The 20,150-nt window shown below is 40.4% G+C and overlaps 1 protein-coding gene and 1 long non-coding RNA gene across 3 annotated transcripts in view; one reads left to right on the forward strand and one right to left on the reverse strand.

The window, feature by feature from the left end:
• Positions 1–8,324: 8,324 nt before the first annotated feature.
• The window catches only part of ME1 (malic enzyme 1), a 157,484-nt gene continuing 145,658 nt past the window's right edge, over positions 8,325–20,150 (forward strand). Inside the window, exon 1 of the mRNA NM_204303.2 lies at positions 8,325–8,960. Coding sequence (NP_989634.2) covers positions 8,859–8,960 — 102 coding nt within the window. The 5' untranslated portion in view covers positions 8,325–8,858. The remainder of the gene's footprint in view (positions 8,961–20,150) is intronic.
• LOC107053112 lies at positions 15,061–20,126 on the reverse strand. 2 transcript variants are annotated; one of them, XR_005858102.1, is made up of 3 exons: positions 16,981–20,126; positions 15,948–16,331; positions 15,061–15,293 (listed from the first exon to the last, which is right to left on the reverse strand). It is a non-coding gene; the product is annotated as an uncharacterized LOC107053112 (long non-coding RNA). The 2 variants fall into 2 exon arrangements; XR_005858103.1 differs by having other exon boundaries at positions 16,812–20,126.

A 20,150-nucleotide genomic window follows, 5' to 3' on the forward strand; every position in this document is an offset into this window, starting at 1 on the left:
CTTAAGACTTCTCAGGAAAGTGGCTAGAGAGCCAACATAGCTCATTCGCTGAAAATTGGCACAGACTCTTACAAACAGTAAGAACAGTGAGAAGAGTTTCAGAAATTATTTGTATAAATAAATGGAAAACTAAAGACAAGATATCAATGTGACATAAAGTTAGGCGCAGTGCATCTGCCTCCTGGACACAATCTGCATTAGTGGTCATGTCAACTCCAAAGGCTCTCAGCATAGGTAAGAGGTAAGAATTATTTATCTTTTTTCATACTGCAAAAGTAGGGGTTATCCAAAATATTATCCAGCAAGAGCTGAAAACATACAACATTCTCAAACGAAACATTTTCAAACACTATGTTGTTAATTATGAAACACAACACACCAAGTATAAGCCAAAACATAGGGATTCAGAAAACAATCAGCCAAAATCCATGGCTATTAGTCTTAATATTCTGAGGGTAAACTCTGGCTTGGGAAGTCCCTGGTCCTTGTAATTTATTGCCCTGAACTGAGAGGGAATGCCAAGTAATGCTACATTTCTTAAAACCTTCCCTGGATTAACTGTCTACTGCTGTTAAAAACAGGATATTATGATAGTTGGTCCTTCAGTCTGACCAAGTACGAGAGTTTTCAGATTTTCATACCTGTACATTAAAAAACTGTTCGTAAGATTCTATTACCCATAAGTAATTTTGGATCAGTGTGATTAATACTGCCCAAATGATCATGGCACACCAAGACCTACATCTATGCAAAGCAAATCACAGGTGTTTTTGTGTGCTGTAGTGTCAGGATTCTGTGGTTGTAGACCTGACACAATGGCCTCAGCTAAGCAGAGCCCAGTGAGCACATCACAAATAGATGCTTTCTGTGCTCACATTCTGGTAGCAACAGAGTGATAGAGGATAATGTCAGTGTTTAATGTTGGCATGTAACAGCGTGAAAGCTTCAAGGGTCATCTTAAAGGGTCATCTGTGTTTCAACAGTGCTTCTGCTGTTTTCTTTCACCTAGCAGTGCTTTCCTTCTGAAGCCTGTTGCATGGGCTGTATGGAGGTGGAATTCACTGAAAATAAGTACTGTTCTGTTTTTAAGGGGTATTTAGAGACTTTGAGTAATTATGTATGGGAGATGCATAGCACGAACATTCCCTGAAGAGTTATGAAGGCACCAGGTAGGATAGGTTAACAAGTAGGGGTATGTAGCTTTTAGACATACTGTTTCCTTCTGCTCTGATTAAACCATTTTAGGACTGTTTGCTTGTTCGTTTATTTTTACATAAACAGTAATAAAAAGTTTCTTCTTGCTTCTTATAGATATAAATCAACAGAAAAGCTTGCAAACTTAAGAAAGAAAATCTGATTATTTGCCGGGTAAGACGTCTGATGCTACCTAGTGATGCAGTTATCAGTCATCTCTCTGTGTTTCCCATTGAGTTGTATTTCTCCCTAGAGCTAATTTATAGTACAAATTTACTTAATTTTTTTCCAGTGAAGTTTCCTGAAATAAATAAACTGTGCCCTTCAACTGTTCCCTGTGGTTAATTATGTTAACTGGGACAGCTATTCTTCAGACATTTTATAAAACACTGAAACTCTCATCTGAACTAGGCCACTAACTAATTGCTATGCACAGGCAACAACGCCACATTATTTCTGAAATCTTGTCATCATTGCCCTGTTACTGAACATCCACAGCAATGGTGAATTATCTTCTGCAGGACTACTTTAAATCAGGAAATCCCCTGCTTAAATAAATTATCTATTATTTCCTGTATTTGTAATGATAGAAAATAACGCTAAATGTTTTTACGAGTTAGGTTTCAGCAGAAATAGTCTGAATATTTTAAAAGAACATAAAGCTATTTGGAAAATACGATCAGTACTCAAAATGGCTGAGGTAGTTCTTCAAAATATTGTCTTAGAAATATTGCATCCTTTTGGATTTTTGGTGTGGTGAGTTACTGTTTTATGTGGAGGAATATAGATTGATTAATTGATGTTAGAAATCTGTTGGCTGTATTAAGGATTTAAGATATGCATAACCCCTGCATAAAAGCTATAGTATACAGACTTCTGATGGCCCATATATATAGAATAGCTCCTTAAGGGCAAGATGAACAGGTTTGGCAGTGAATAACTTCGTGAACTACTGACTACTATCTCCAGAATAACCATGAGGCTGAGAATGACATCAAAAATGACAGAAACGCTCCTCTTTATCCTCTGGTGAAGACAGAGCTTGAAATGATGATCTCTGAATACTACCTTTGAGCCCTTACTCAGTTGTTTTATTCCAGATGCTAAGCTTGGTAAGATTGTAGGTAATGCTATGATCTCTTACGTTTTGTACTCATGCTGAAGTTGTCAAGGCCTTATGTAACTATTAACAAACCAGGCATCATTGAGAGCGATGCTCATAGAATGATAGGATTGTTTGAGTTGGAAGGGACCTTTAGAGGCCATCTAGTCCAACACCTTGTGATTTCCTTGTATCTGGTCTACAGATTCTTGTTAAAGCAGTATGCCACTCTTTGCACTGGAAGGCAGTAGTTTTTTTATCTCAAAAACTTTTGCCTCTTTCTTCTTCTCTGCAGATTTAGGTGATTTTTATCTTTCAATTGGGTTTGGCAAAATTATTTATATATAAAAAACTAAGCGCGGCTGGAATATTGTGCACTAAACCTCCAGTGCTTTGGCAAGTGAACTGCATGTAATAGACCCCACACAGCTTCCCATGCATAAGGAAGGGTTGCTGATGAACTGAGGATTATGCTTGAGCCCATGCCAACATTTTTGTGAGAAGATTTGTTTTTAACATTGCTAATGATTTGGAAAACAAAATGGACTTTGTGGGACAATCTCCAAAATACTTATGGTAATTAGCACGTGTGGAGAAGAAATCTTTAACAGGCTCACAAAACCATCTGTCCTTGCACAGGAGTGGAAGTAGTTAAGAAATTTCTAAGCATGCTTTGTCAGTTGCTAAACCATTAAAATTACTATGCCAGACATAACGATGGTGAAAATGAAAGCGAATGGAAACAAACATCAGAAATGCACTCACTAAAACTATTCCAAGATAATCCCAAAGGTGTCAAAGTTATTTAGAGTTATGCCCATAATTGACAAAGCTGAAAGAATTCATCACATTTTTATAAACAGTGGCTGGAGACTCACAAAGTTCCTACTCTTATTGCTGGAACATACATTTGATACAGCAATTTAAGTAAAAATGCTGTTTGGGGCCTTTTTCTAAATCCTATTATTCCTAGCAAGACAGTGAACTCCCAGTACTAAGATACAAATCATACAATAATGTCATAGCAATTTTATTTTGGCATTGAATAATCCTCAGTTCCAAATCCATTGTTAACACAGCTAAAACAAAGCCAAGAAAATTTTGTTCTGAGACACTTAACATAACAGTCAAAAATGTTAGTTCTAGTAATCTGAAATATTCTTCCATATTATCTTTAAAATATTTGAGATGGAAATGTGTGCACACTTTGTAAAACGATGTAAAGAACACAATGAAGGCATTTTCATTAGTGATGAAAAGATACTACTAACAAGATTTCACATCTTTCAAATAAGCAGGCTTGGTATTCTAGAAATAGCTGACATTCCTCATCACCAGCCAATTCAGGAAATTAATTCAAAAAGGATATTTCAAAGAAGATTTGCTTCAAACTTTTTTGAATAGTTTGAAGAGAAGGTACGTGATTTTCCACTGCTTGATGTAGGTCATTTAAGCTACTCCAGAGTGTCTGTATAATCAGAATAGAAGCATTTTGTATCAACTTTGAAAATATATTTTCATTCACGTTACACCTGTTCATCTGTGAAGGATGTGGCCCACAAGTCAAAACATCATTCACTTCTCACTCTGCCATAAGCAAACTGTGCAGCAGAAATAAATGGTTCTATAGGCATGCAATTGCCCCATGTGTCCTTCTCCCTCCTCTGCAGCCTACTGATGGAAGTAGCTATCTTTGTGTACTAAGTGGAAATTCTCTCACGGTGCTTCAACACATCTGTCAACATGTGCTGGACAAGTGTGGCTTTTTTTCCTGCAAAGCCTGGACTATGCAATATCATCTAATTAAAAGTACAACAGGCATGTTTACGGTCTGTTATACTTAAATATTTTTAGGTATATTTGTATTACACTGGCACAATATTTATTTCCATGTATCTAACATCAGCTTCCAAAACTGCAGAGACATAAGATATTTATCACCAACTGTTGAAATTAAGCAGTTTAACTAGATTTAAGGCATGTAGGATAAAATTATTGCAAGTAAAGACTGAAGTGCTACAAAAACTGTTCTTTTGGATATAGAGCCCATTGGCCAAGCAGATATATGTCAAAGTAGAAAAAGAGCCAGAAATGAAGGAGCAAAATCACTGAAACTTGAGTTCATGAGGAGCGAAGGCCTTTAGCTGCTATGATGAAATCCTTGCAGATATGCCAGTGTGTTCAGAGAATTTGTCTTTCTCTGCATTGTGCAACTCATAAAATCACAGAAAAGTCTGGATTGGAAAGGACAGCTGAAGGTCCTCCAGTTCAATACAAGCCTAATCTTAATTTGAGACTATGTCACTCTGGGCTTTGTCTCAAGTGTTAAAAATCTTCAGGGATGGAAATTCCTTGACTGCTATGCAGCACGCTTCAACACTCACCATTCTTCTGGTTGAAAATTTTGTCCTTAGGGCCAATTGGATGTTTTCTATGTTCAACTTGCTTCTCCCCCCTGTTGTCATCACATGCCCTATCTCTGAGGAGATCCTGGCTCTTCTTCCTGGGCAACTGTCCAGAGTGTCAGAGCACAGTGAGGGACAGTGTCTCCCTTGGAACCTGAGGGGCTCCCCATGTGAGCTGACATGGGAGGATCTCACTGGTGAAGGCTCACCCTACCATCCACAGTGAAAGAGCAGGTCAGGTTAGGGGCAGCTGGGGACAGCCTGTTGGCCAGGTCCACTGTGGTGATGAGGTGAGGTCACGCTGGGAACAGGAATGAGGGTCAGGCCGAGTGAGGGTAGGCAGGGTCAGGTAAAGCTCATGATTGCTGAGTGACATAGTGATGAGGCCAGGCTGAGAGCACACTGAGATCATCATACTGGTTACTTTCAACATGCCACATGTTAGGTCAATAGGGCCCACGGCCAGACACAGGTGTAGCCGTGCCAGAGCTGGGCACAGACAGGAACTGATGGAACTAGGGAGCTTGATGTGGGGTTCTGGGCTGTGGGCTGGGTGGGGAGAGCCCTGAGGAAATTGGGAGGAACACCAAGTCCTTCAGGGTGCTGGCACTTCAGACATTCCAAAACTACCATTAGATGCCTCATTAAGCTTGAAGACTGCATTACTTACTTTAAAGGAAAAAACAGCAGCAAAAATCCAACTTCATCTTACAACAGTTTTCTATTACCAAAAATTATCCAGTATAAAATTAAACAATAATGTTGCACTGCTTGTGCTGTTTAGTTTTTTATTCTCCTTCACCTTAGCTAACTAAAAATACACTTCCCAATGACTAAAAAGAGAATTTCCCTTTCAAACTACCAAGTACAATTCTGGCTTGCCACTGCTGTTGTAAAATGTTTACATAATAGAAATGTTACAAATGTTTCAGTTCTATTTTTAAATCATTAAACAATTCCCATTTTAAAGCTAACCTTGTGTTTCTGCCAAATTTGACATGATACTGCCAACTCATTCAGACTTCTCCCCTGGAGGAAAGGACATGGGGTTACATCGGACCACAGCTGAACATGAGTTGATGGTGTTGCACTATTGCAAAAAAAGCAAACATTTTACTGAGAAGAATAAACAGAATAACCACTGGTAAAACAAGTGAAGTAAACCTCTCTTGTTGGTTTTGGTGAGGTTTCGGCTGGCATAATGGGGCCTATAGTGAGCCTGCAACAGCGTTTCAGGATTGTGATTAGGATGGTAAGGCAGAAAACATCACTTGGGAGGAACATGAGAGGCTTGAGGGTCTGGGTAAGAGACATGATAGAACTCAAGGAGAGAAATCTTCTAAAACATTACTTTCCTTTAAAGAGGAAGAACCTTTTCTACATCAGTTGGTAACAGACCGACTAAAGATCTTGATTTGGGCAACTCTGATATGAAACACAAGTAAAGACCTAAAAATAAATAAATAAATAAATAAGTGTTTAATATGATGCTTTCATCAGGATGTAGGATTTCCCCTTCTCTTCTTCTAAACTGGTAGTACTGGAAGCTGACTTTTCCCCAGTGCAGTATCACTGGAGATCCCAGAGTCTGCTGTAGTTCAAGCAATGGTTTGACAAGTTCCAAATCCTCTGATCTGTTGCAGCCCAACACAAGGCCTCATTAATAATCACTTCAGCAACAGGGAAATCTTTCCTTTCCCATGTGTTCCCCTCACTGTTGGATTGCCAAAGCAGGTTGTGAGGTCTCATTTCTTGCAGCTATCTCACAGCAGGTTGAGACACGAAGGCAAATGGGAAGATGTCCAATGCTCCTTCTAACAGTCACTTTTTCTAGGACCATTTCACGTAGAGGACTTCCCATATATCTATAATACAACTGGGGAGATTTGACAGACAAAGATTCATTAAACAATTGAATGAAGAAGCAGGAGAGGAGATTGGAGGGTCTTCAAGGATAAGTACTTCAGAAAAATCTTGAGCAGGAGTTCTAACACTGTGTTGTATGAACCATTTGGAAAGAAGAAAGGGGTACCTGCCAGAACAGCAAGGCCACTGTATGACCCTTACTGATTTATTTGAATGTGGGTTAACTCCTTCAAAAATACCATTATCATATACTTAGCTACAGCAAAAACAAATAAATAATAAAAAAAAATTACAAATCCGCCAGTTAAAAAGATTTTGTTAACTTTATTGTACAGTGCAGTGTTCTGTAATAAAAACCTCTCGCCGCAGATGTAACTGTTGAGTATTATTCCTCTGTTGTTCAAATATTGGATGCAGTCAGTATTAAAAGTCAGGGACACATTATCACAGGAGATGGGTATGATTTTGTTTTTATTAGTGTTTGAACACGATGAACAGAAATAATAATTTGGGGAAGGCAGGAGAAAATCTGTACAGCAAATACTGCAGTAAATTGCTTCTGAAGTCTGGTTATGTAAGGGATTATATGGCCACATTGACTTTCACCTGAATTAGCTGTTACATTGCATACCTTTAATAGCAGGAGCAAGGTGAGTCAGGACAAGTTCTTAACAGGGGTCAAATGTCACAGCTGTTACAGTGATTCCTGGTGTAAACTAGAGAGCTTTTTTTAATTTTATTTTTAAATAGATAGTGTTGCAACACTGAGATAACAGTTACATCAGCTCACCTTGCTCTCTCTCTGGGACAAAAGTACCACGTTTGTTACCATTCTATCTGAATGGTTTCAGCCTACCTGAGAAGAAATGGAAAGAAAAAAAGGAAGTTTCCATGTTGCTTTTTATTTTTATCACGACCAAAGGAGGCCGGCAGCATGAGCCTGATGTCCCTGATACACCTATTTAAGGTAAAATTCAGGACTCAGGCAGGAATTGAGCTATCCGGACAAGCCTCAGGAAGGCTGGATTCTTAGTCACAGAGGTTCAGGTCTGAAATTTGTTCAAAACCTGTTATTAATACCACTCTTCACAGTGCTTCCTGAGGCGGCGGAGGCTGGGAGAGGTTTATTTACTGAGCTCGCTGCCGACTAGCTAATCAAGTTTCAAGAAGCATAAGGTGGAACCCTTCCAACTTCCCTTTGTTAATTAACCCCAAGTGAAATTTTTGGAGCTACTTAACAGGAAATTTGGAAAAGGTCAGGTTCTGGGAGAGCCTCTTTAATAAAAGATGAGGTAGCAGAGTGGATACAAGGCCTTCAGACTGAATGCAAGGAGATAAGTTTAAAATAGTTTCTACATTCTCATCTTTGTTGCTGCTTGACGTTGCAACATCGGAGTCACAGCAAAACCCTCAATCCTTGAGTAGTTTTCCAGTCATTAATTTGAAGCTGTGTACTTCCTCTAGCACAGCCGCAGCATCCACATAGCACACAAACAATTTTAGGACACGTGGCAAACAAATCCAACAGACAGCGGCCCAAACCGAACCAACACCTGCCCTGGACTGCTCTCCTCTGCCCTCCATCCCTCCTAGCCGTAGCCCTGCTGCTCCTCCCCTCCCTGAAGCTGATAGCTGCTCGTGCTGAGCACTGCACCGAGCCGTGCAGCCGATCCCCTCCAGAGAAGGGTAGATTTCACCGGCGTTTAATAATAACATAATGAAAGCGGAACTCGGTTCCTGGGAGGGCAGGCAGCCCCGGCTCCGCGTACAGCTGAAGCCGGAGGAGCTCTCTCAGCTCAGGGCCCACCTGGGCGCGGGTCCGCCGGCAGTACCGCACGCAGCACCTGCAGGCACTGAGCGGCTTCGCTCCCGGGGCAGCGCCGCGTTATCTTCGGCACAAAAATAAGCGTGAGGAGGCAGGAGCGCTGTCGCAATTCCTCCCTAGCAGGGATTAGGGAGCAGCCTGTTGCCGGTAGCGCTCGGCGTTAGACGCAGCGAGGCGGGGAGCGGCCTCAGCACCGAGGCCTTCCCGTCCCGGAGGGGTTGGCCGCCCCGGCCGGGGTGCGCCGGTGGGTGACTCAGCGCGGCGCCCGGTGACCCCCGCCTGGCGGTGGCGCCTCGTCGCGGCTCTGCCCCCTCCTTCGTTCCCTCCCCCACTCTCTCTCTCTCTTTCCCCGCAGGATCATCCCACCCCGCCGGGCGGTCACCTCAGCAGGAGGAGTCGCCGCCGTTTCGCCTCCGCTCCCGCAGGACCTGACGGCAGTACGCCTCGCCGCGCCGAGTCCGTCGCCATGCAAGCAGGGAAGGCAGCCGGGAGCCGGGAGGGCGGCAGGCCCTTACAGCTCACCATGAAGAGGGGCTACGAGGTGCTCCGCGACCCGCACCTCAACAAGGTAGGGGCAGGTGCCAGCCCTCTGCCCTCCGCCGCCTGTCTGCGGGCCGGGCCGTGCCGTGCCGGGCTCTTCCCCTCCTATGGAGCCTGCAGCTGGGCTCTGCCTCTCCCCGGGCTCACCCTTCCTCGCTTCGCACAGCGGAGCAGAAGCACTCGAGGAGGATGCTGGTGGGCTTTCACGTGCGGGCGTGCTGCTCCGCTGCCAGCTGCGGTGCTTCCCGGCCCCCCATCCACAGCGCCCTGCTCTGCTTCCAGTGGCAGTGTGCGCCGTGCGGCCCCCGTGGGTACCGGAGGGCTTTTGTCATCGTGCTTCTGCTCCTAAGTCCAACGCCTGTACCCCCTGACCTGCATCAGTGGATGCACTCTGCTTCTGGGAGATGCCGTAGCATAGGGAAAACCTGTTTATGGCATCTCTCGTGCACTTAAGGCACACTCAGCTTGATAAACTTTGTAAACATGTGAAATGACTTGGACTAAGAGATAAGGTGAGTATGTATTTATACAGTGCTGATACATCTGTGGTGTTCAGATAACAAATACTTCATTGGCTTGCTGGGCCTCGGATTTGCTGCTAAAATGAAACATGGGGAAGGTCAAAGGTAGGCAGTAAGCCTCATGTAACACATGAGACCTTGGTTAAGTCCATAGCCACAGCTTTGTCCTCGTGTGTCAGCTTTACTGCTTAGCCTCTGTTTGTGCTCCGACTGGTACCTCTGCTTTAAAACACATGTACAGTGATTTTGCTTACTGCCAAGCGGTATGAATTGACAAAAAAATGTGTCTTCAGCCTTACTGGAGAGGTTGACTCATCAGTAAAAGCTCCATATATTAGCTGGATGAATGGTGCTTCTATTAGTGTGGGTGCTTGGATACACAGTTTCCTCAGCGGGTGAGTGGTGTCTGTGTGTGTCCCTTGAGGTCAGGTAACATGGAAACTAATCAAAAGGTGAAAATCCTAGGAAGAGCAAGAGGGGCTGCTTCACTTGGGATTGCTTTTAGCACTTGCAGTGTTCATGGAAAAGGCTGATTCAGAATAACCAAAGACGACTCATTGCTACCTTTTTCCCCTCAAACATCTTTCCCTTGAACTGCATAGCAGCAGATGAGATGCTGAAGACAAGGGCTCATGTGTAATTTCTTGGCTTAGGCTTTACACTTCCACCCCCCTTAGCTGTGTTATGGCACGCGTGCTACATAACAGAGAAGCCAGGAGATGTATTTTCCCAGCCACCTTCTCCCAGCTCATAGAGCATTCCGAATGATGCAGGAAAGATTGGCTTACAGCTCCATGCTTGCCTGTGGGGAAAGTCAGGTCCATGGCCAGGGAAGGACAAGCAAGCTGGTTTTGAGATAGGTGATCTTTGGTGGGTATGGATGTATCATATCTTACACGATATGTAAGGGCAATGAATTAAGAAAACGACAACTGAGAGCTCAACGTGGTTACCTTTCTAATGGTTTGTGATAGCCTGCATGCATGGGAGCTGGTACTCCACATTCACTTTCTGGTGCCAAAGATGTTGAACAAGCATCAGATTGTACAGAAGTCAATCTGAAGCTGACAAAACATCTCCTTTAATGATTCTAAAGTACAGGACTTGTTTGCAGTACTGAAGAAGTGCCAGAACTTTTTGCTATCTCATGGGCTGTTTAAGGGCTACAGTTGCTTGGTATCAGCACTTTCTTTTAGGTACTGTGCCAGTTCCAATAGTCCCATTTGCATACATCTGGCAAAAGTGGGCAGTGAGCAGCAAGCAGTGGTATCTATCTGTGACCTAGAAAAGCTGTAGAAAAGTAAGAAGAGTGTTTGTTACTACTTGAATCTTGTCTGATACTCCTTGTCTCTCTTCTGTAAGTACAACTCAGTTTTTGCAACTTACATTGCAAACTTCTGCAAGTCAAAGCTGAACACTGAAGAGCTGTTTTCAGGGACTCTTCAGCCACAACCATTGGCCTGGCAAGCAGATAAAGCCCAAATGTGCACACTATATGCAGAAACCTACAGCTTGAGTCCTCAAAATAGTACCTGTGTTTTATCAGAGAGATTTAAAGGAAAATTTTATGAAGAATCATTTACACTTGGACCTCTTTAAAAAGTAGAGGTAAGAGGAAATAAGGAACATGGGTTTGGATACCTATCAGCACCTAGTGCTCTGCTCATCCAGTAATGAAGATAGATTTCTGCACACTAAGCACATTTATCACATTTTATACTTAAACTCAATGGCTGGGAAAGGTGAGGAGGGCTGTAGGAATGTCAGGGTAAACATTCACATTTCTTCTTTTTCCTTCTGTGTCTAGAAACTTTGTCAATTTTTTGTCAATTTTTTGTCAAAATAGAAGAGAAGAGCGCATGTAATACTGAAATATGTTCTTCACAATCAAGTTCTCAAATCTCTTATTTTTCACGCTTTATAATTCACAAACCTACAAACTTAGTGGGGTATGGCTGAATTATTATTATTATTTGATTTTTCTTCTTTTTGGAGAGTTTTACCTAGACAAGAAGCCATTTCTTCTTTCTTTTTGATGCATCAAAAATCACACGGGGCAGCACATCTTAGCACACTGAGTCAATTACATGAGGACACATAATTATGTAAGGACACAAGTCTTAGCTTACAAACAATAATCACTGTTCAGTTTATCATCCGATATTTTTAAACTCTATGGATCTATAGCATCTTTAGAAACTTGTAACTTTTTTTTCTTGCACAACTAAACACATTGTGAGCAGGAATTACGAAGAAAACAAATACAGTTTTACTTCTTTTCACTGAAAAGAGCTTCATTGGGAACTTTGGCAGCAAGCTGCATGCTCCTTAAGCTGATGAGTTACAGCAGTATGACAACAATTGGCTCTTTCCTCCTGTAAATCTTTCATTTATACTTTACTCAATATGAGGGCTTTTTTAAGCACATAAATCATAAAGACACTACGTTAAACTTTCATCTCTCATTTAATTTTTTAACCTTAAATATTGTTTAAACAAGTCATAGTTTCCCTTAACCTGCTTATTTTCAGAATCTTGATGTGAACATATACAAACATGTATCTTAATACTAAAATTGAAATAGTCATTATTGGTTGCCAAGTCTAAATGCTTGCCCGATTGAGAAACTGGGCCATTCAGGGACTGCTTTTATATTCCAGCAAAGCAACTCAGTGAGCGGAAAAGAAGCAGTTTTGTTAAATCTAAGTGCTGGGTGGCTCTTTCTCTTCACCACATGCTTCATTTTAACTACTCTCCTTTGACTGACCACTGTCATTGCTAACTGTGGCATGCTTGTAAAATGCTAAAATGCTGAACCCTCTTCCTTCTTTCTCTTTATTCAATTTCTACTGAAGTGGTGGAGGATTTCAGAACAGACTATTTGATGGGGCTGCTGAACACCTGAGAGTCTCAGATCTCAGTCCCACCCACAATGGCAGTGATGTTTTATTCTCAGCACCTCCTGTAAGTGAAGCCCTTGGATCCCAAAGGGTCCTCAACTTACTTTTACTTACTGTAATGTTAATTTTAGTTGTTGCTTGGAGTTGACTGTGATTCCCTTGGCGCTACTGAAATCACTGTACAATAGACACTGAAAAAGACCTCTTATCCCAATGTCATATTTCTGACAGTGGCCAAAATGGATCCCTCAGGAAGAGTAAAAGAATGAGGAGATCCTTTCACTTGAAAGGGATCCTAAAAGCTCATCCAGTCCAACTTCTGAAAGAAGACTCCAGTGATATTTTCCCAGAATAATAACTCCAGGCTGAGAGAATGAGCAGTTTACGATGGGATTATTAAGGTTTCAGTGCTTGGTTTTCCTATCAGGTTACATGAAGTGCATGCACTAATTTATTGAAAATATATTCAACTTTTTTATTTCAAGCAAAATAATTGTCTGAGTTAAACAAACATTTACTTCCTGCTTCACTTCTATGTTTCATACAGTGGGGCAAGAATGCCTATAACATTAGCATTTTGTTCTGTGTATGGTTGTTTCACTGAAATCAAATTTGATTTGATGTAAGATTATACAAATATAAGAAGCTGCTCTAACAAAATCTATGCTTTTACTGAATACTAAGCAGTAGAATTTTTTTCTCCTTCTGCTAGTAACATTCATGTTTTCTCTTCTTAAACCTGTGAGCACTTTGAGTCATCTACAGTGGTTTGTGCTCACTTTCACCCTAGCTGATATTCTGAGAAGGAAACTGATAAATCTGGGAATGAAGGAGGCAAAAACACTCTCTAAAATGATCTGTTAGAAGCATTTGTATTTACCTGTAAAATAGGTTTTCTGCAGGTTATTTAATACCATATTAAATGGTAATACCATATTAAATGGGGTGATTTCAGATTAAGTGCTAGTAGGCATGACAACCCTTGGAGGATTAATTTTTTTTTTTGTCTGTTGATCATTCTCACAATCTTACACCTCCTTTTCCCTTACTGTAATTTTGTTCTTTACAGCATCATAGTTTTTAACAGATAATTTCATTATCACCTGGCTGAGCTGTTCAGGTGCTGATAGGGATAAGCACATACTGTTTTTTGTTGTTGTTGTTTTTTGTCTTTGACAAGACTAAATAATAGTATGGTTATTTTAGTACAGAAAGCTTCATCAATCTGGTCTTTGTATGGAACGTTTTAGAGTGAAATTTTATTGATTCTGCCTTTGTGTTATGTGAGCATCATAGTATTGATCTATTATGAGGGCCTGTGAAACAGGAGTTACAGTTCTGTTGAATAGCATCCTCAAAGAGGGAGTTCTTCAGGTGGGAATTTTGTTCATGCCAGAGCCATTTGCTGTTTAACAGCCAAGACCATCATAAGTTGTAGATTGGCAGAACTGCAGCTACGTCGAATGTTTGCTGTTTGGGGGCAAGGATGTGAGCTCAGTGGTAGCTCATGGTTACCTACCATGTGGTTAGGTGAAGAGGTTATGACATTACCCTGTGTATTCTTCCTTCTTGAAACACAATTTCTCTGCAGATAAAATTAACTTGCATCTTGAATTGTATATGACTTCCACGTCCTAGTTTCCAGTTGATCTTTTCACTGCCTGCTCTTGATATGGTTAGGAAAAACTGAATTTTATGGGGTGTGAGAAAGGAGCTGTGATGCAGGTCTATTTTGGTAAGAACTCTTTTATTTACAGTATGTGTGGAAAGGCCTTAAAAAGGATTTCTGTTCTTCATTCCACCTTACTCTCTTATTTCAAGACAGCTTTGTCTGCATAAGCAACTTTTGATGAAGATATGAGTGACTTCCCATAGCTACCATTGCACTATACATTACTATGCTACTATGTTTGGGCAGGGGCAGTTTGTGGTGACTGCCTTACTCAAGTTATGAGGACATTCTTCCTCTCTGAACAGAACAACTTTGTGTGCAAGAGATAGCCCCTCTGCTGAGGCATGGGGTGGTGTGGGAGCTGTACAATTGAGACCTGGGGCCATTTTCCTTGCTAACATTCTGAAGGAGGGAAGAGGTCCAATTTCCTAAGCTGCATATGAGGAGGATGTTCTGTGCAAGGAAGACTGCAGACTATTTTAGTCACTTGAAGGCAAGAAGAGAAGGGCCTTCCACAGCCCATTCTGTGTGGTTTGGTGTAGGTAAGCTCTGTAAAAGTGGATCATTGGGTGTGGTACCACCTTATCTCTCCACTTGTCCCCCTCTTTTGCAGTAGAAAATTGAATGGAGCAGCCCTGAGGGAGACCAGACTTGTCTGCTAGAGCAAGCAGCCAAGCAGAGCCTAAGGTCTTCAGGATGAATGTAGAGACTAGAAATAATAAGGCAAAACCTCTGCTAGCGTGTGAAGTACCTTTTTTTCCCCCATGTCTTCTGCATTAAAGGATCTCTGCTAGAAAGCAAGATAAGCCATACAACTGCGCAGGGCAGAGCTGCAGCCTTTTTTTCTGGAAACAACTTTGGAAGGAGCAAGGTCAGTAGATAATCCTACAGGAAATGTAAGGAGTCGGTGATTGTAAGGGTACAAAGTGGTCTTGATAAGGTCCACATGTGTAAGTAAAGTAAGAGTAAAAAAGATGGTAGAGAAGAGTAGGGTGGATCCAGAGAGCTTCTTAAAATCAGCTCAAGAACATGCAGTTTATCTTTTGGAAAAATAAAGGCATTTCAATCAGTTTATTTTTCCATCATACTCTATTTTATGGGTACAATCTGCAGTGCACTTTGCCTTCTGGTCCTTTTATTTTTTCTGATCAAGTAGGTAAGTTGCAGTGGTTAGCGTTATATTCTCTTCTTTCTTTTGGCTTCTGGTTCTTTGCTTGCATTTATGAAAAAGAATGCTGAATCAGCACAGCAGGAAGAAAGCTCTGTGACTTGAATTAAAAACAAAATAAATGAGAAGTAGTTATGTAGCAAGCTATATATGTATAAGCTGCTAGCAACTGAAAGCTGATATGAATAGTTGCAAGAAACTGAGAGTTGTTTTGCTGTGAAGTTGTTTCAGGAGTTAAAGTAGCTTTGGTTGTATAATTTACTTGTAAACTTAAGTAACAAAAAGCAAACAAACAAACTCAACTCTTTTTCTTGAGACTACTTGAATAGCAACAGTGCTGGCACAGAGCACCATCCAGGCAGGATTTGTGTATTTAAAGCAGATTAGATGTGGATCTCTACAGTTGGTTGTACAGAGAAGCTGGAATGGCATACAACCTGTGGGTTTTTTCATTTCATTGATGGATGCCTAAAATAAGTATGATCAGGCTTGCTCAGAAATTGTACTTCTATCTAGGTAAAATAAACTGAAAAGAATATGCTTTCTGCTGAAAACAAGTCTCAGAGTCCATGCGTTCTTATTTTGCACTTTTCCCTGCATGTGTTTTATTCTGCTGTACCAGTCATTTGTACTGAACTGTTTCTGGAGAAGACAGAAGTTGCAGCTATGGCAGACGCAAGCTTCTCCTCCCCTGCTTCCCTCTCTGAGGAGCTGAGGAAGTGAAATGCATGTGACAGTGATGTTTGTTACTAACCTGTGACCCCAAGTTGAATTGTGCTTGGTGGTTGAGTACTTGTACACGTGCAGTCTTTGCTTTTCATATTTTTCCCCTTTCCTTTTCTGACTGCACAGTGATTCAGTTGTAAGCTGTGCATTTCGTGCATAGCTGACTTGTGGTGGTTGATGCTGGGATTCTGTGCTGAAGGCCTCTCATTGCTCCACATTCAGATGACTAAGCGGCAGGGGCTGTCTGCTGTCATGCTGGTGTTATTGATGAAGGTCCAAAACATCGATCCTGGGGTCCAGTGTTGCAGGAAGAGTAACACAAAAAAGAGGGAAAAGGGTGAGAACAGAAAGGAGAGCACTGCTGGTTGTGCGTGCTTGTGTGCACACAGGATGGTCTGTTCAGCCCCTGTATCTGAAACAAAGAACAAAGAAATTGTATTCTGTAAGCACTGGTAGGAGTTAAACAGTTAGCATGTGCTGGAACCTATTGTGCTTTCTTTTTATTTTGCTAGATAGTAGTACTGGGCACAGGGGAGTGCTGTTTTTTAAAAAAATAAGCAAGCTGGTTGCATTCCTTTCAGCACAGGTGCAGTGTCAGGGAGGAACCGGCATCTGCTAAGTGCCAACGGATGAATAATAGATGTCCATTTGTGTTCATGTATCCATTGTCCTCATTCAGCGCTGACTCAGATCTGCCTGTTGAGACAAGTACCTGTGAACTTCTGACCCAGAGATGTGCATGCATGCCTGTCAACAGGGCATGGAACTGAATATGAAGAACCGTATTTTTCTTGGTGTGGTTACTGTGATATCTCAGCAGTTCTTAGATGTGTCAGGCATCAATGAGTTGAATTGCAAGTGGATATAAATTAACCTGGACCCCTTGACTTACATGAATAATGGTTTAATTGATCCCAGTATAATACGCATGATTTTTGTTTAAAAAGATGGTGATTTGTGAACTTATTTTAAAAAGACTTTTTCCAGTCAAATTAGCAAGGCCGTCATTGAAAGGCTCAATCCTACAGTTTATGAAAATAAAAAAGGATTTCATAACATACAGTAAGTTAGTAGGAATCTTAAGACTGCCTTAAGGGATTGTCAAGATTATGTACATTCAAGACGCCTTCAGGAGCCTAAACAACCTTGACATGCAGCCTGTGGAATCTGAGTGAGAACATAATCACAAGTGAGGTCATAGCTTTGACAGCGATGATGCTTATGTGTAGGGTGATATTTGAGAATGACTAAGAATTTAATTCTGATGCTGGTTTTGGTAGTTTAAAATCAGAATAAATTTAATGGTAAAGGGATGCAAGAGGGGATACTGCTGCAAAACTGACACAAAATGAGCGCTGGTGTGTTAATCCTACAATAATCCTCCTTTGCTACCTTTAGAGTCTGAACCCCATTAAGCTCCACAGACTTTTAAGACCTAATTCCTAGGAGTCCATCTAAGAAGCAAAGTTTGAAATATGTATGCAGTGTGCAGGTTAAATAACTTCTGACTAATCAGGTCTTTCTGAGATTATAAAGACTGTAGTTTCACTTCAATTTTAATCATTTTAGATAACTTTTATGTTAACTTATATAACTTTATAACTTTTTTATAAAGATTTCTTTTTTTAATAAAATAATGAGGATATCTTTAAATCTTGGTGTAATTTCAGGGGAAAATATGTTGTGGAGGAATCTAAACATTTTTCTGTTATAAAACAGATCTCCAAATTAATTTTGTGTTTGAATTACGTGTATTACTTCTTTAAGGAAATTGTTTAATAGAAAATCCCTTAATTGTATTCATGAGAAAACAAGTTTTGGTCTTATCATAGTTTAAGCTTTGCTAATGTAATGCATTGCATAATTCAGGAAGCAAAAATACTGACTTAGTAGAAAGCAAAGGTCACAGGGCACCCTAGAGAGAGTTCTTGCAAGCACCATGTATTTTCTGTTGAAATCAGCCTCTGTAGTTTACTTGAATACTATCCCCTAGTCCTGTGTGAAACACAACACTGCTTAAGGTTGTTTATGATGCAGAGGAAGTGCAGAATAAATGCTTTATAGATGCATTAATTATACACAAGGTAGAACTGGAAAAAAAAACAAAAAAAAACAATTGTCTACTGATTTGAATACTTAGGACTTTAGGAAATATGTCAGGACATAATTGTCTGGTATAAAAGTTCAGAATACAAATTCATCACTGTTTTACTCTTAGTATAAAAGCATAGGGCAGTAATGTATTTCTATCAATGCATGTTTATGCTTAGGTTTTGCTTACTTGTTTGTTAAAGTAGCAACAGTTGCATGTTTCTAGCTTAGAAAAAAAAACTAATTGTCTGCAATAATTAAGTTAGTATTAAAACAGAAGTCACTGTTCTGCATTTTTCCTCACATATTCATAACACAAATACCCCTGCAAGCAATATGAAAAAATACAAAGACATTTTGTTCAATAAAGCTTTGTTTAAATACACTCAGTCTTCAGTTCTGAGTTTGTATTTTAGATCAATCTATCTCGTTAATGGATGGCATGTGTCTTACTATGAAGCTTAAATGATTTTGGCATCTGTTTTGGACTGTGGTATCTCGGATTAGCTTTCTTCCCCTTGTTCCCAATGACACATTTTCAAATCTGCTTCTGGAATGGAGATATGATGGTATTGTTTGTGTGCTATTCAAGAGCAGAAAATAATTGTTATGAGGTACATAATTCCCTTTCGTACAAAGGCAAATATAATTTTGGCTTTAACTAATGACATTTAAAAAGTCTTTGCTTTAAGTCATTACTAGAGACAAGTGCACACCTGTGATGACAAAGTACATTATAATGTTTTCAGTAATAGTCTTTATCTGACTTATTGGATTTCTTCCTGCGGGTGTCTGACCTTAGAAAGCAGATTTGTGTGTGGAGATATGCTTACAAAATAGACGGTAAAACCTCTTTATGTAAATAGTACAAACGAGCTCTGTTATTACAGATAGAAGTCAAAATGGGAGAACACTGCAGAGCTAAAGTAAAATGAATACCTGAGTCTGTGAAGCACTGAAACTTGATTTTATTTGGCTTGAATCTCTTGAATTACTGTGCAGTGTTACTTTGGAGGATTTGGGCGGGAGAGGCACACCTGACACAGGAAACCTATCTGTAGGTACATAAGTAGTTTTATAAAGGTAATGATGGTGCTCTTGCATCTTTGCTCCTAACACGCACTTCTCTGCTCTCAAAACTACTGGTTAACAAACTCAGGTTACATATCTTTGAGGATTAGGTTTATCAACTACATTGTTTTCATTAAGCAGAGGCCGGATAAGGCCTTCCTCTTGCTTGTGCGATAGGGGACTTGGAATGTTAATTTATTTATTAGGTCATTCAAGGGTCAGATATAGAAATAAGGAATGCCTCTTATATTAACTTGATAATTCTGAAATGCCTTTCACTTTGTTTACAGCATATAAATCCTGTCTTAGGTATAGAACTCTGCTGTGGAAAAACTAAATATGTTGACTCTAGATGAGAATATTCAGTGTGTTTTTATGAACAGCTATCAGGAAAGGTAACTTATGTGCTAACTGCTTTTTTCTGCTTTGAAGATAGCTTTCACCACACTCTCTCAACAACTACTTGAAAACAACACTTTATCTAAGCTCAGGAAAAGCAGAAGATCTCATTTTGCATTTCACTGGAGAAACTTAACCAGTCCAGCTTAGCCTTGTAGCCACTGGCATTGGGTTAGCCAGCAAAACAAAAGTGTTCCAGGTCAGGAGTCGGCCTGAAACTAGATCCCCTGCTCTTCTGCCATACTGGAGAGAAAAGCTCTCTGCCTCCTAAAGTAAAGGGATAGACTTAAAATGGAACATTTAAAAAAAAAACAAAAAAAACAAAAAAAACCCATCATGCTGAGATGTAATTCTTACCCACACATACACACACAAATACACAAAAGTAAGATAAAGAGAGAAATTCTTTGAACTAAGGCAATTTCCTCTTTTGGAACTAGGGTTACTGAGTCCTCCAACTACTTCTCTGAAGTAAAGATGTAGAAGGTAAACATAGGCAAGAAGAGGAGATGAATATGGGAAAAAGGACAATTTATTTGTCATGTTCCACTAGCATTTCAAACAGTGTGACCAATAGTCACCCTTTCTGGTGAAACCTTTCTGGTCTTACCTTCTCATACTATTGTAGGAGAAATTTTTCTTTTGTCCCAGCCTCATATAGCACGTGAAA

Source organism: Gallus gallus, chromosome 3 (genome assembly GCF_016699485.2).
Source record: "Gallus gallus isolate bGalGal1 chromosome 3, bGalGal1.mat.broiler.GRCg7b, whole genome shotgun sequence".
Classification (NCBI taxonomy): domain Eukaryota; kingdom Metazoa; phylum Chordata; class Aves; order Galliformes; family Phasianidae; genus Gallus; species Gallus gallus.